The following is a 15,719-nucleotide window of genomic DNA, read 5'->3' on the forward strand; positions in this document are numbered from 1 at the left end:
CAAAACTTAGGATACCCAAGATATAAGATACAGTTTGCTAAACACATGAAACTCAAGAAGAATGAAGACTGAAGTGTGGACACTATGCCCCTCCTTAGAATTGGGAACACAACACCCACCGAAGGCGTTACAGAGACAAAGTTTGGAGCGAGACGAAAGGATGGACCATCTAGAGACTGCCATATCCGGGGATCCATCCCATAATCATCCTCCAAAGGCTGACACTATTGCACACACTAGCAAGATTCTTATGAAAGGACCCTGATATAGCTTTCTCTTGTGAGGCTATGCTTGGGCCTAGCAAACACAGAAGTGGATGCTGACAGTCAGCTATTGGATGGATCACAGGGCCCCCAATGGAGGAGCTAGAGAAAGTACCCAAGGAGCTCAAGGGATCTACAACCATATAGGTGGAACAACAATATGAACTAACCAGTACCCCCAGAGCTCGTGTCTCTAGCTGCATATGTATCAGAAGATGGTCTAGTCGGCCATCAGTGGAAAGAGGCCCCTTGGTCTTGCAAACTTTATATGCCTCAGTACAGGGGAAAGCCAGGGCCAAGAAGTGGGAGTGGGTGGGTAGGGGAGTGGGTAGGTGGTGGGAGGGAATGGGGGACTTTTGGGATAGCATTAGAAATGTAAATAAAGAAAATACCTAATTAAAATAAAATTTAAAAAGTAGTAACAAAAATAAAAAAATAGATTATCAAAATTAATGTGGTAATTGAATTCTTACTCATTCTATTAGAGTCCGTTCTGCTAGAGGGTGTCAGAGATACTTGGTAAAATTACATTGCTTCCTTATACTATCGGGTTATTTCAATTGCAGCCCATTATTTAGATGATAGAGTATGATATGCTAGTGATGATAAAAGTCAGATCATGTTGAACTGTAGAATGAATTACCTTATTTACTTTCTCTGCACTGCTGCCAACTACAACAGAACAGCCACAGGTCTGCAGGTGTGAGCTGATGGCACTGTAGGTAAGGAAAACATTGGCGGGGTTACAGCTTCACAATGAGAAAGCCCAGCAAGGTTAGGACAACACACAAGAGCTTGATGAACACCAAAGCCATCTGCATGATGTCATCTTTTATTTGGGTAAAACACTGCATTTTTTAGGGACCTTTCACAGATCTTAAGACAACTCGGGACAGGAGCGATGGCTCACTGCTGAAGAGTGTGCCTGCTGCTCTCGCAGAGACAATCCAGAACCCACATGGAGACTCACAACCATCTAGTTACAAGAAAGCCAAAGCCCTCTTTTCCCTTTTCCAGGTACCAGGCACACATAAATATGGTGTACATACACATATGCAGGTATTCAAACACACATAAAATTAAATACATTTTAAAGAAAAAGATACCCCAGTTAGGTAATAGATGCCGTTAAGCACGGTCACCTGGTATTTCACTGTGAGCTTATTATAGGAAGGGAATGTGACATAGAAGTAAACACTTTAACGAAATCCTATTCACTTCTCTCCTGTTACTGATGATGGTCTGCAACTGTAAAGGAGACTACAACAGGAGATGAGGGACACACATAGAACACTCAGCCCTGCAGAGGAACACACAGCTGCTCGGTCAGCATACTGGCTGGTTTTGTGTCAACTTGAAACAGGCTGGAGTTATCATAGAGAAAGGAGTTTCAGTTAGGGAAATGCCTCCATGAGATCCAGCTGTGGGGCATTTTCTCAATTAGTGATCAAGGGGGCAGGGTCCCGTGTGGGTGGGACCATCTCTGGGCTGGTAGTCTTGGGTTCTATAAGAAAGCAAGCTAGTAAGTAACATTCCTCCATGGCCTCTGCATCAGGTCCTGCTTCCTGATCTGCCTGAGTTCCAGTCCTGACATCCTTTGGTGATGAACAGCAACATGGAAGTGTAAGCTGAATAAACCCTTTCCTCCCCAGCTTGCTTCTTGGTCATGATGTTTTGTCCAGGAATAGAAACCCTGACTAAGACAGTCAGTATTGGCTTATTCCACTTACTGTCTTTCTTAGAGCAGATATAATAGGGCACATTGGCTACTGGCTCATTTGGCTCCACTGTCCTAGGTGCTTTATATTATCCATGTCACTTGGTGCCTCCAAGGACCCAGAAACTAGCTGTTATCACTGTTCACATTTCACAGGTAAGAAAATGGAGGTTCTGCTTTGGGTAGCTTCACCAAGTTTTCCCAGTTGTAACCTAGACAGTCTGATATTAGAGCCCAGATGAAAAATGTCAGTCTAAAATATGAATGATTTCCATTCCTAGACCTGAAGAATTCACAGGAATTTAAAATGCAACTCAACTTGATCGATTCCTAAGGGTTATACTTAGTGAGAATTGAAAGAAGAAACCAGACCCAAACACAGACCAGAACTTCCCTGGGTACTATGGAAACTCCGCCTTTTTAGACTGTGGGAAGAGTAATGTCAGATATGCCACTATTGTACGGGTGAGAACAACACGTGTAAGCTCAAATGTGCCATGCTGACCCTAAATAATTGGAGGAAGTAGGTTTTCTACCATCTTTTCCCTCTAAATCTTGTCATGGGTGAGCATTCAGAAAAAGAAGTAAAATTCTTACTTGAGAAGAAAGCCTTCGTGACAGCTGTCACCAATGTCATCATCATTGAGCACTGTATCAGCTATCTAAAACGCACAATATAAAAATTAGTCTGTTTACAGTGTTGGGAGAACTCTTAATAAGTAAGCCGAAGTCTAGAGCCAGCACGAGCCAGCCCTCTCATGAGCATCAAGGCTATCTATAAAGTGATGCTGTCTATGCACTTTTCAGAAGAACAAAGGGGAATTGGCCAGGAAGCATAAAGGGCATTTTTTAATAACTTACCCTTCTTAGCTATCAGAATTAGGAGTCCGAGCTTAATGACAAATCAGCATTAGGAACAGTGTCTAGAGAGATTTACTCACGGAAAATGTGTGACTGGAATATTCTCAACAAATGGTCAAAGAAACTGGTGGAAGAGGAGCTGGAGAGATGGCTCAGTGCCTAAGAGCACCGGCTGCTCTTCCTGAGGACTTGGGTTCAATTCCCAGTATACAAGCATGCACACACACACACACACCACACATCAACCCACTCACCACTCAAGGGAACCCATAAAAGATACATGACACTTACATCAATGTCTTCAGGAACACTGTGTGATTTCATAGATGCAAGCAGCTCCATTACAGGAATGACCTCCCCGGTAAGCATAGGAATGACACTCTGACCCTGGATCAAACACAATGGAGTGAACGAAATCACAGGGTGGGTAGGTCGGGCAGGAAAAACATTTCAAATGGAGGCAGAGAGTAAAACACCCTTGATTGGAATTGCTCAGTGCAGTCCCCAAACCTCCCACTCAGAAACCGCTGTCAGGGTTTTTATGCTCTTTAAGCTTCTTTTCCTTGGTGAGCATGGCTTATCATATACTCTCACATGCAACATTTAAGCTACAGTGCTGTATATTAAGTATATTAAGCTTAAATAACATTTAAGCTTAAGTGTTTTTATAAGCGCTTGTTAAAGGCCACGTTTAAAGTGAGAAAAATTAAATGTGAAAAGATGTTGTACTGGCTGGTTTTGTGTGCAACTTGATACAGGCTGGAGTTATCACAGAGAAAGGAGTTTCAGTTGAGGAAATGCCTCCATGAGATCCAGCGTGGGGCATTTTCTCAATTAGTGATCAAGGGGGGAGAGCCCATTGTGGGTGGTGCCATCCCTGGGCTAGTAGTCTTGGGTTCTATAAGAGAGCAGGCTGAGCAAGCCAGGGAAGCAAGCCAGTAAAGAACATCTCTCCGTGGCTTCTGCATCAGCTCCTGCTTCCTGACCTGCTTGAGTTCCAGTCCTGACTTCCTTTGGTGATGAACAGCAGTATGGAAGTGTAAGCCGAATAAACCCTTTCCTCCCCAACTTGCTTCTTGGTCATGATGTTTGTGCAGGAATAGAAACCCTGACTAAGACAGATGGTAATGAATTCACCAGGAAGTCTCCTCTCAACACTCAGCTTCCACATTCAAAATGGGACATAATCTATCCAAATGCATACTGAAGTTACCACATAGAGCAAGAATCAGTAAGACAGAAGAGTCTGCGCCCACAAAACATGACCTTGAATTTCTATTTCCCGGCATCTGGTTTGCAGCATAACTGTGGTGTGCGACATGAGCGACACCCCCTAACATTTACCACCATTTCTCCTATCAGTTTATGATCACCTAAATAAGATGCTGACATTGCCAAGTGTCTATCAATCTCAGCTAAATATATTTAAAATTATCAATTACTTATATTCACCTCAGTAATAAACTTGCTCATTTAAGTTTCATGAAATGATTATTTAAACCCCTCACATCTATTTTAAAGTTAGAATCTCAAATTAAGGGTTGAGGATTATATTCCACTTGGTGACAGAACAGCTGCCTGGCATGTATGTGGAGGCCCTAGGTCTAATCCTCAACACACGTGCAGACCGGGGGTGGGGGTGGGGGCTCCATTTCCAATGCCCTTATCATGGAGGTGCTTATTTCCTTTGGAAAATTTATCCTAATCTAGAAATGCCTATGCAGATATAGATTTTTAAAAAAAAGATTTATTTTTATTTGTATGAGTTCACTGTAGTTGTCTTCAGACACACCAGAAGAGGGCATCAGATCCCCACTACAGATGGTTGTGAGCTACCATGTGGTTGCTGGGAATTGAACTCAGGACCTCTGGAAGAGCAGTCAGTGCTCTTAACCTCTGAGCCATCTCTCTAGCCCAGAAAATTTTATCATTTCAATATTTCATCCTATAGTAATGTCCAGAAGCAACCACTCATTATTTCTACTTTTTAGAGTAACTGCTGGAATGTCTGTTTACAAATACAATTACGACATGGAATTAAACAATGTATGTTACATTTCCTTCATTATTAAGTGCCTTTGTCAGGTAAAAGTCCCACACTAACCTTGGCTGAAGCGCTGTGATATACTGAAGTAGTATTAAGATTCATAACAGAGCTGTTGCAAGCACATTACATCAGCTATGTAAATATAAACACCTCATCCTTTTCAGAAATGGTAAGTTTTATCTCTGTTGGGTTCAGACAGGTACAACACTTTAGACATGGACTCTCAGGCATTTATCGTCAACATAAGTCTCAATGGAGTTCAACAACAACAAAAATCTTACAGGACACTCCCTGGGCCAAGCATATTCAAACCAGCACAGTGGGCTCTTACTTTCAAAAACAAAATTTCACTGAACGAAAATTTTATTTGGTTCTAAATTTTCTTATGTTGCAATGACTCTCCCTAATTACTCCAGAGGTTGGTGAAAGTGACTTTATACTTGGAGACTCTGCTTAATGATCAGCAAGCAAGTAAAGACTAGACCTTTTAGAGCATTTAGTTTCAGATCTTTTCCAAGAATATTTCCTATGGCACTGTTCATCACAGTACAACACAACAATTTTATAAAAGTCATTTTATATGTGTGTGTGTGTGTTTGTATTTTGCCAGGGATCAAATGTAGGATCAAGCTATGGAAGCTAGGCAGATATTCTACCACTATATCCTCAAACCCTCAGACATACTTAAAACGATTATTATTATTTTTTAAGTCCCATTCTCCTTGGCCATGCTAAGGAAAATGAGAGAAAAGGCCACATAGCCATGTTTAATTACTGGAGTTTGACAAGGACAAATGAGGGTGGGTGGCATGCCAGGCTAACGGGAAGAAGATAAAAGATGTTACCGGCAAATTTCAACATTCAAACAATCTGCCACAAATACATATAAAGTTGAGTTTCAAAACTAGAACATAAACCTTTAAAAAAAACTGTGCCTATGGCTGGCTCTGCACCCCTGGAGCCATGCCTCAGGGGTGTGCTCACTCCCTTAAGACGGCAGTTCCTGTGAGCACAGTTGCAGAAGGGATAACTTTTAAAAACTGCATATGCACAAGGCTTGCACGGATCTGATTCAGATGGGGCCTCAGTGCTGAGGGGAAGTGGCGATAAGCCCGAATGCCTAACCCAGACACGATTTCCAATTGCTATCGGGTCACAGATGAAAAGCTAACTGTCTACGTAAGTCTTCCTGGGTATACACACCACTCTCTGAGGCCAGGCCGCATGCCCAGCAGACAGGTAACACGACACAAAGTCAGTGGTGCATTTGAAAGTGCTTTACTCACAGTGCTGTCAGGGCTTCCCACTCCACCTTACATACATATTATGGTTTCCAGTTTTGTGTTTTTATGCAATTTCTGTGTATGCAAATATTGTGTCTGTGTCTATATGTGTTTCTTGAATTTCTTCTTTGGCTCTTTTCTACTTCTATTTATCTTGTCCTACTCTGGTTTGTTTTTACTTTAACTTATTTTACATTATTACTACTACTACTACTACTACTATTATTTTAGATGCCTGATTGCATCCTAATGAGAGAAAGAACAGATATGGATTTGGGTAGGTGGAGGTTCTAGGACGAGTCAGAGGAGGGAAAACCATAATCAGAATATATAGTATTAAAAAACATATTTTCAATAAAATAAACTGCATGCAATTTTACTACAAATGACTTCAAACATATTCTTGCTGATTGAAAAAGGGTGGCCAAATACTAATTTGTAGGTGTAATTAAATTTTTTTAAAATTCAAGTCTTCAGACTTATGCTGCAGAAATTTTTATTCAGTTCACTCTATACAGCTTAACAAGAATACTCATTTTCAGGCTCCTTCCGTCAAATGAATATATCCTCAGGTCCTTACCAGAAGTACCCACCCACTTTATACCGACATAAGCAAAGAGGACCTGCCACAGGCAGCATGTGATATGCACTGTACCTGATCTTCCATCCTCTCTGTGCCTTCCAAGACTATTTTCTGGACATTTTCTTGTCTTTCCTAAGAAAAAAAAATTTTACTTTAACAAATCCATTTTGATGCTCGTTCATTTTTCAATGTAGGTATGTTCTATCATGTACAGCTCACAGGAAAATACTTTTTAGGCAGGTGGGGAGACAGGATGGAGACAAGCGATTAGCCCAACAAGTTCAAGCTCTCGCACAGAACATGAAATACAATCAAAGCACCCTTTACTCTACAGTAAAGAGATAATTTAGTCTAAAACAGCCCACATAACACCTGCAGCTTCATAAGGAAATAATTACACGCTATTTAAATCAAACAAGATCGCCTTGCATCTGAGGAACCGAGGAATGGTTGTCTTAGCTTGTTTGTTTATGGGACTGGAACTCACCAGGTAGATAGAACAGGCTGGCACTGAGCTCAGATCCTTTTGCCTCAGACTAGAGCACTGGGATTACTTGTCTGTAATAGCACCTGCAGCTAAACTGTTGGAATCTAAATGATTTTTGTTAAGTATGTCAGAAATAAGGAAGGAAGTCTGCATTAATAGGTATAATAGAGAAAACTATTCTTTTAATAAAAATGCTACTTCCCTTTGTAGTAGGTTAGAGGCCTTATAAAATTAGTCATGTTTTAATGGGTTTTTAGGATTCTATTAAACTAGAAAGTGGGGAGGAGAATTAGCTTTGTTCTTTAGATATGCTGAAAATGAACAGCAATGTAAATATCAGGAGAAAACAGTATTTCCTTTAGCTAAATTTGCAAATTGAAAGGAATAACTCCCTAGAGTCTACTTGGTCCATCCTCGTTATACAAAACTGGGAGCGTGGGAAAGCAGCTTAGTTACTCAGGCTGTGGGGCTGACAGCTTATCAAAATCTGAGAATATTTATATGTTTCCACTGTTGTAAGCAAAGGACAAAGTCACACAGGAAAAGGAAAACAAGAAGGTAGAGTCAAAGCTTCCAGAACAAACTCAGACTAAATGTTTATAAGATCTTACCTTCCATTAGGATTGTGAAGACTCCAATCATGAGTGCAGGGCTTTCTGTGCCCAGGAGACACAACATAACAGCTGTCGGGTGTTAGCAGTATATAATTTCCAAAACTTAAGCGTAACTGTACCAGAAAAAAAACTTTCATTGGCCAGGCTACCATGATCAAGCTCAAAAGCCCCTTACCTTATGCATCCAGATTCTTCCTTTTCGAATAATGTGTGTTAGCCTGTCAACACACACTCTGTGAAGTGGGAGGTAGAAACTCAGCTCGGTCTGCGGCAGTATAATTGATAGTCCATAAGTGCTCCGATCTCCATTCCAGTTTCCATCGAAGATTAATGAAACAATAATTACCCCCTTTTCAGATAAGACAAAAAATTTTACATCTATAGCCCCACTCTCTGCATTTCGAAGAATTTCTCCATTTAGAGTGTGGTTGGCAAGAAAAGTTATTTCTCCATCACTGAGAAGCACTTGGTCTGTCTTTGGAGCCCAAATATGCCTTACTCTAGGACCAAGAATATTATCCCAGTAAGCAAAGGTAGCTGCCAACAAGGGTGATTCACCACTTAAAGCAATCTCGGTCTTGGCAACAGCAGGAGATGGTGGGGGGCAGATAGTCGACATCCCTGCATCCCAGGTCTCACTGCATTCCAGGTCTCACATTATCCGAACGCTTGCAATATCTAAACAGGGACATACAAAAAAACAGTGATCAGGTTCAGCCATTTAAAGATATCCATCAAACCCCAAGTGACTTAGAAAAATGTCACATACCAATAGAAGCAAAGAATGAGCCTTTATTACCTCCAAATGAACATAGCTTGTGCACAATTGTAATGATTGGATATTTGGTCTCCAAACCATTTCAGCTAAAGAACCAAACAGGAAGGGGAGGGCCCTGTGTAAGTAAATGGGACCTTAGTTACAAATACGTAAAATTAGGTCAAATGGGCCATCTGAGGGAAGGATGGGCTGTAATCCAATGACTGCTGTGCTTAAGAGGAGCGGGGAAGGAAACCTGAGAAGGAGACAGACTAAAGCAAAGCTGGTCGGCTGCACGAAGATAAAGGGCAGGGACTGGGATGCTGACCGTGGACAGAGAGAGTATCATGGACTATTGCTTGCCTCCAGAGGTGTTGAGACAAGGAAGGTTTCCCAAGAAGCCTTCAGAGGTTCATGCTCCTGACAATCACGACACTGGCATTAGGCTTGGACTTTCTAGAACGGAGGGAACAAGACACTGCTCTTTTAAGTTTCCTAGTTTGTGTTTTCTAGGTGCTCCTAGAAAATTAAAAAAAAAACAAAAAACAAAAAACCAAAAACCAAAACAAAACCCCCAAACCTGGCAGCAGAAATACCATAAAACATTAAAAAGAGGTAAGCTCAAAAAAACAGCAGCAGGGGCTGGTGAGATGGCTCAGTGGGTAAGAGCACCCGACTGCTCTTCCAAAGGTCCAGAGATCAAATCCCAGCAACCACATGGTGGCTCACAACCATCTCGTAACGAGATCTGACTCCCTCTTCTGGTGTGTCTGAAGACAGCTACAGTGTACTTACATATAATCAATAAATAAATCTTTAAAAAAAAAAAAAGAAAAGAAAAACAGCAGCAGAGCCTCAGCCCTGTCACCTCAGTGAGGTCCAGTACTGCTGCTTAAAATGACACTGAATCAGGAAGGGAGACATAAGCGAAGGTGTACTGTTAGTGCAGAGGGCAGCACAGCAATGTGAAGGGCGCGTACTAAGTTGCTAAAGTGAAAGAGTTTTAGTTACTCAGAACACAAAAGAGAAGAGCAAACAGAGCCAGACCAGAGCTAGGGTTACACATGTGGATCTTCATCCATTCAAACACAGTCAATTCTACATACTGTGTGGAAATTTGTATGCAAATTTTCTAATTAAAAACACATAATCAAAGATTTAAAGTGGAAAAAAACCATAACAAGATGGTAGGATTCATGTAAGGTAAGAGTACTGAAGGAAGCTACCTCTCTGCCTGTGTGGTTACTTTGGGAGTGAACATTAGATTAGTCACAAACGGATGTCCATGTAAATAAAAACGTCTATTTGCTCTGCTGGGCAGACCTTTCAACAGGACAGCCATCCACCGAGCTCAGTGACTGTATTCAATCCCTAAGATCCACAGAGGACGGAAGAACATAACCAATTCCCTCAAATGGTCCTTGAACCATCTGTTTTCTGTCTCTCTCTCTTTCTCCACCTTATCAAGAGTTTAGAGTCTCATGCAAAGGAGTAACTTGTATATTTAGAATGCTGAGTGAGCGTTTCTATCATATTATGATTACAGAACTTGGCAAAACACTTAACTCTAAGGAATAGTTTACCTAGAGTTTTTAAATGTTCATTTTTAATTTCAGAAATTCACTTTGGTACTAGTTACCTTTTAATATATGTCAATTAACTAGTCTGAAGAGACCATGGTTATCTAAGTTGTACAGCTTGTTTAAGATACTCTTTTGGGCCCAGTGGAGAGGGCAGCTTTCAGAAAGGGAACAGAGAATGTAATCTGAGTGGAAACTGTATTGGTGCCACTGTTGTCCTCATTAACAGCAGCAAACTGCAGGCCCAGAACATGCAAAATAAACACACAGTCATAAAACTATGTTGCAAACATATTTCTATTCCATTTTCTCCTTTTGTTTAAAAAGGTGAATAATTCTAAATACAAAAGAAAAGCCCTTCTTGAAGCCCTATTGAGCCCCAGAGCATAATCTTAAGATTTATGGGGAAACCGTTTAAGCTGATTGGGAAACTTAAAGCATTATATGCCATTTCTTTTATTTAGTCTCATCATCCCTAGGCTATCTATAAGGACTAAAGGTCATGTTGGGTTGTTTACCTTTAAATGCAGCCCATCCTCAAAGAGTCCTCCTATTCCCAGGGGATGAATTCAAAGACCCCATTGGATGCATATATATTTACTGTAAGGTATAATTTACAAAATAGGAACAAAGAGATTAATAACAAAATATAACCATTAAAAGCATACCAGAATGATAAAGAATTATATGAACATGGTCTCTTTCTGAAACATCTTATTTGATGGGACTCACTCTTTCCTGTGATAACAGGCAGTGATACACACTACAGGATAAGATGTGATTCAACAAAGTGAGGTGAGTGGCACAGGCTAGTAGGTTCCTTCTGACCTGATGGTCAGAGAGATCATTGTGGAGGTCTGGTCTTTTGCTATGCTAAATACTGGTTGCTCCCAGAGACAGCACCTAGACCCAAGAGACTATATAACCTTGCCTCCAAGTTATCCTGATTGGTGAATAAAGATGCCTATAGCCAATAGATGGGCAGAAGAGACATGGGTGGGGTTTAGGGTTGCTAGGCTTGGGGTCAGAGTAGAACCATGAGGAGAGAGAGAAAAAAACTTAAAGTGAGAAGACACCATGGGGTTAAAAAAAAAAATCTTAAAATAATGGCTATGTGGGCTGGCTGATTGAAGTTAAGAGCAGCCCAGATGAAGCACAGCAAATTATATAATGGGTTATTGGCTGGGTAATAGATATAATAGCATAGAGGATAGAAATTTGCTCAGCTCTTGTGCTGACTAAGGTTTATTATAAATATAAAGGTTGTATGTGTCTTTTATCTGGGAACTAAATGGTCAAAGGCGTGGTAGAAACTCAGGATTGAGATTCAAAATACTCAGCCATGGATCATCTGTTTGGATGATCCTAGATCACCGAGCTGGGACACACCTGATGGTTACGTGTCCGGAGGAAGAAATGGTTCGGGAGCTTCCTTCCACAGCTGAAAAGTTTTCTGCCCAATTCTTTTGAAACAAAACAAAACAAACACCCCACTGTATTGAGAAGTTGGTGTCTCTTTTGAGCTCATCCTTTTGTTGCTGCAGCAGGTATAATCCCCTGAATGACTCTATGCTGAGCTCCACCTGCGGTCTGTATTCCATAGCTCTGTCCTTTCATGCCTTTGCAATGTCACACATGGTACTGTCACTGTGTTTCTGGTCCACATTGCAGGCTGCTTCAGTTTCTTCTTCCCTTTTTTTTCTGTAGATTAGTAAAAAAGTTCTTCTAATTCCTCCTTTGTGAAAACCTCCCAGTGGCCGTCAGCATTTCTGCACGTCAAGCATGCTAGCCAAGCCTGCAGCAGCATGACTTGGAACTTCTCTGTTAAGTTTAACCTTTTTCTAGTTCACATAGATCCCTGCATCAGCGCAGCCATCTTGTGAATGGCTTGGTGACCCTCAGTGTCACCCACGCTTGCCTGGTGCCTGTAGAGGAACCTGGGTCCTCTGCAATAGCAAGCACCCTTAACCACTGAGCCATCTCTCTAGCCCCTTCAGAACTTGGGCTGAAATCTATAAATATGCCTAATACTTCCAGCACAGCCTGCTGCCATCAACTGCTCAGAACATGGTTTTCAGATTATGCCATCCACCTACAAATTCATTGTTTTAGGATTATTTATCATGTACTGTGGTTATAACTATAAAATTAATCCAACAGCAAGACCAGACCAGTGTAACTTTTTCTCCTTCATAATTTCACAGAAGATTTAGTCTTACCGTGAATCTTAGTAGTACCAGAATAGCCTCCCCCTCCAATTTATAGTGGGAATTTTCACCTTTTCATTTAAAACTACTTCATGGCTCCTCTTAAGCAAACCCAAATTACCAGTATCATTACCGCCTTGCTATGAGGCCATTATTAAATAAAATAAAGAGTAAATATAAGCTACCTTATAACTAAAATGTCTGAGAGACTGACTAGCAAGCAGGTGGTGCAATCCAGTGTGGATACAACAGACAGATGTTTGGACAAAGGAATCAACCATGTCCTGGGTAGGACACAGCAGAAGCTACAAGAAATCATCAGACTGTTCAGAATAGCACGCAGCTTAAAACTTAGAAATTGTTTATTTCAGGAGTACAGTATTTTTAGACTGTATTATTTCATGATTTAGGAATCATGAAAAAGGGGAAATTCCTATGACCTAAAATATAAAGTGTTATAGAGAAGTATAATCAGAGAAGCTGTAAGTCTGATATTACTAACACCTGAAATTAGCATTGGTGGGAACCCATATACAAATGTGGCCAAAAAATTCATTTCAACCTCACAGACTTTTGCTTATGTGTTTTCTGGCTACTTCAGAAGGTTAACATTAGCCACAGAGTCTTCTGAGAGAAGCCAGAATCCAAACCAGAGTGAGGCTACGACTCATCGCTCTATAAACTGAGTTCAGGGGTCACAAGGGCTTAATCAATACTTCCAAAAACTAATAAATTTTATTTATGTTAATAAACATGTTAACACTGTTAGTAGACTGGCACATTTGAAGCCCTTTGTTTTTTCTTTAACCCTGTGCAGAAAAAAAGAAAAAAAAAAAAAAAAGAAAAAGAAAAAGAAAAAAAAAATCAGCGAGAGCTTTATAGGCTGCTTTGAGGAAGTTCATTTGCCTACTGCTACTGTGATCAAGAATTATACCATAAGGCTTCCACTTGTGGGAAGAGGGGCAGGACAGCCATCAACCAGCCCTCTCAGCCAAACAGGAACTAACCAAGACCACTGTAAAGACAGTGGACTACTTGCCAGATCAGCCTTTGTCACTCTCTACAAATGTTCAATTTCAGCCGAAACTCACATGCATATTCATGACACCAGGACTGTGCCATCTTGCCTAGATCCAAGTTTCTCAGTCAGGCTAACCTAACACTTTGACAGTATTCACTCAACATGGGGGTCTAGGGCAGGCTCAAAAGATAGACGTTTTATCCATTTGGTCATTTTCTAAAAGCAAACATTGGATGGCCAACATAGCCAAACAGACTATTTTACCAACTTTTCAAGTTAGATTTCCATTTGTCTCCCAGAAATTTAAATGCTTGTTGAATGTCCAATCTGCAGCGCAGGCTGTAATCCCTCTTATTTTTTGTGTTCTATGAAATAAGAGCACTGTCACCTTGAGTTTCCAAGTTTCCAACTGACTCTGGGGTTTCCCCACAGTGCCAATGGTCACTGAGGTGCTAGTTAGCAGTGACTCAGACAGAAAACCCCAGTTCCTCCTTATCCACAGATTATTTTAACTTTCAGTGCCTGTAGCAAACTTTCATTCAAAAAGAGTAAAAGAAAAACGACTTGTAGGCTTTTTACGTGACATAGGTTTTTACTGTGGAGGGTGATGAAATACCTGCTTTCTGTTCCTAGGTTATGATTCACCCTTTTGTCTAGCATTGTCATGCTCTCCACACTGTCTGCCACTACTTCTCCATCCTCTTGGTTATCAGATCTGGTGTCTGCCAAGGTACCAAGGTGCCTGCATGCAGGTGAATCTTGTTTTACTTAACAGGGGTGAAGTACAGTAAGCTGCTTTGAAACACAAAGCAATCACATTCACAGGACTTTTACAGAGCAGCTGCAATGGCTCGACTTTATTATCAGTTATTTGTAATCTCTTATTGTGCCTACTTTCTAAACTTTAACATCTGTGTAAGAAATGTAGTGAAGGGAAAAAACCTATATCCACACGATGTGTGTATGTAGGCGTTTCCTGAGATTTCAGGTTATACTGGGGGCCTCCTGGAATGTCCTCTTTAACTGAGGGGAAGATTACTATATTTCAAATATTCTGATTCCATATTATTAACATAATCTCAGTCTCTCTCTCTCTCTCTCTTATATTGTAAGTTTTCCAAGTGGACTAACGATTCTATCTCAAAGTATTTTCCAGTCCCTTTTGGGCCCTTTATATAAAGTAAAAGTACTACTTAGACAGACTGTGTACCCGTTTTTCTCAACTGGTGACGAACGGGAACAGTGTAACAAGAAATTTATCCATCTGCCGGGACAAAACTCTACAAGAGCCTAATAGTCCCCACACCAGAAAGCGCAACCAATCCCTCCCAGGCAAATGCACTCCTGGCCAGACAGACCCTGTGTGGACAGACTTAATCAGTGCACTTCTCTCTCTGTGCAACTGATTACCATCAGTCAAGTGATGCCCAAGTCACAATGGTCACTTCCTTTAATAAGTCTGTACAACCGCGGAGCTGTGAGGCAACCAGGTCACGTCCCACAGAACTGGGGAACAATCTGGTAAGAGTAGAAGCCCATGTAAGTGGGCATCCGCACTCCTTGCAAACTTCTGCGAAATCCTGCCTGCGTGCTGTTCTGTCCGTCCTTACTCCATCCCACTCGCGCTTTCTCCTCCCGGGCGGGGACCCTCGGGAGACCTGACTGGGTCGCAGGACCCACCAGCTGTCGCCGGGCCAGGCCCCTGGGGCCCAGGCTTGTGGCGGTGGAGGCCGCGCTCGCCGTACTCCCGGAGGGTTCCCTCAAGGGCCCGGGAGTAGCTCGGGGTCGGGATCGGGGAGCGCGGGCGGACAGCGAAGATGAGGCCCATCCCCATCCCCTCCGCACCGCCGCGGCTCCCGCAACTCCTGCAAGGCCAAGGGCTCTTTCGCCCGGGGGACAGGGAGGAGTCCACCTCGAAGGAGAAAAAAACCCCGGTGGTACCCGGAGCCGGCCGGCCCGCGAGCCGACCGTGGCAGCAGCCCCGCTCCGCCCGCGCGTCTCACTCACCCACTCGCCGCCGCTGCGCCTTCACCGCCGGCGCAGGGACCGCAACCGCAGCCCTCTCCGGGCCCCGCCCCGGGCCCGCCCCGCCCCGGCCACGCCTCCGGGCCCGCCCCGTCGCAGTCCCGCCCCCAGTCCACAGCAGCCCCAGATTCTTCAGGGCTCCCCGATGCGGATCTCTGCAGTCTCGTTTCCTTCTTTTGTCCTTGGTCACCGTTGTGGAGTTAAGTTGCGAGCTGAGGCAACCAAAACGCACCTCCTTCGCACACCCTCCCTGGACTGTCTAGACACCACTTCC

At 42.3% G+C, this 15,719-nt stretch overlaps 1 protein-coding gene across 2 annotated transcripts in view; it reads right to left on the minus strand.

Annotated features, from left to right (window-relative positions):
* Positions 1–15,496, minus strand: part of C9orf72 (C9orf72-SMCR8 complex subunit) — a 33,887-nt gene extending 18,391 nt beyond the window's left edge. Inside the window, exons 1-6 of one of the 2 annotated variants that reach the window (XM_021160142.2) lie at positions 15,428–15,496; positions 8,031–8,533; positions 6,827–6,886; positions 3,133–3,228; positions 2,578–2,642; positions 907–979 (exon numbers count right to left, since the gene is read on the minus strand). In XM_021160142.2, coding sequence (XP_021015801.1) covers positions 907–979; positions 2,578–2,642; positions 3,133–3,228; positions 6,827–6,886; positions 8,031–8,474 — 738 coding nt within the window. In that variant the 5' untranslated portion in view covers positions 8,475–8,533; positions 15,428–15,496. Of the gene's footprint in view, positions 1–906; positions 980–2,577; positions 2,643–3,132; positions 3,229–6,826; positions 6,887–8,030; positions 8,534–8,654; positions 8,749–15,427 lie in introns of those variants that run through there. The other variant, XM_029476593.1, reaches the window with a different exon arrangement.
* Between the last annotated feature and the right edge of the window lie 223 nt (positions 15,497–15,719).

The sequence above is a fragment of the Mus caroli genome, chromosome 4 (assembly GCF_900094665.2).
Source record: "Mus caroli chromosome 4, CAROLI_EIJ_v1.1, whole genome shotgun sequence".
NCBI lineage: Eukaryota > Metazoa > Chordata > Mammalia > Rodentia > Muridae > Mus > Mus caroli.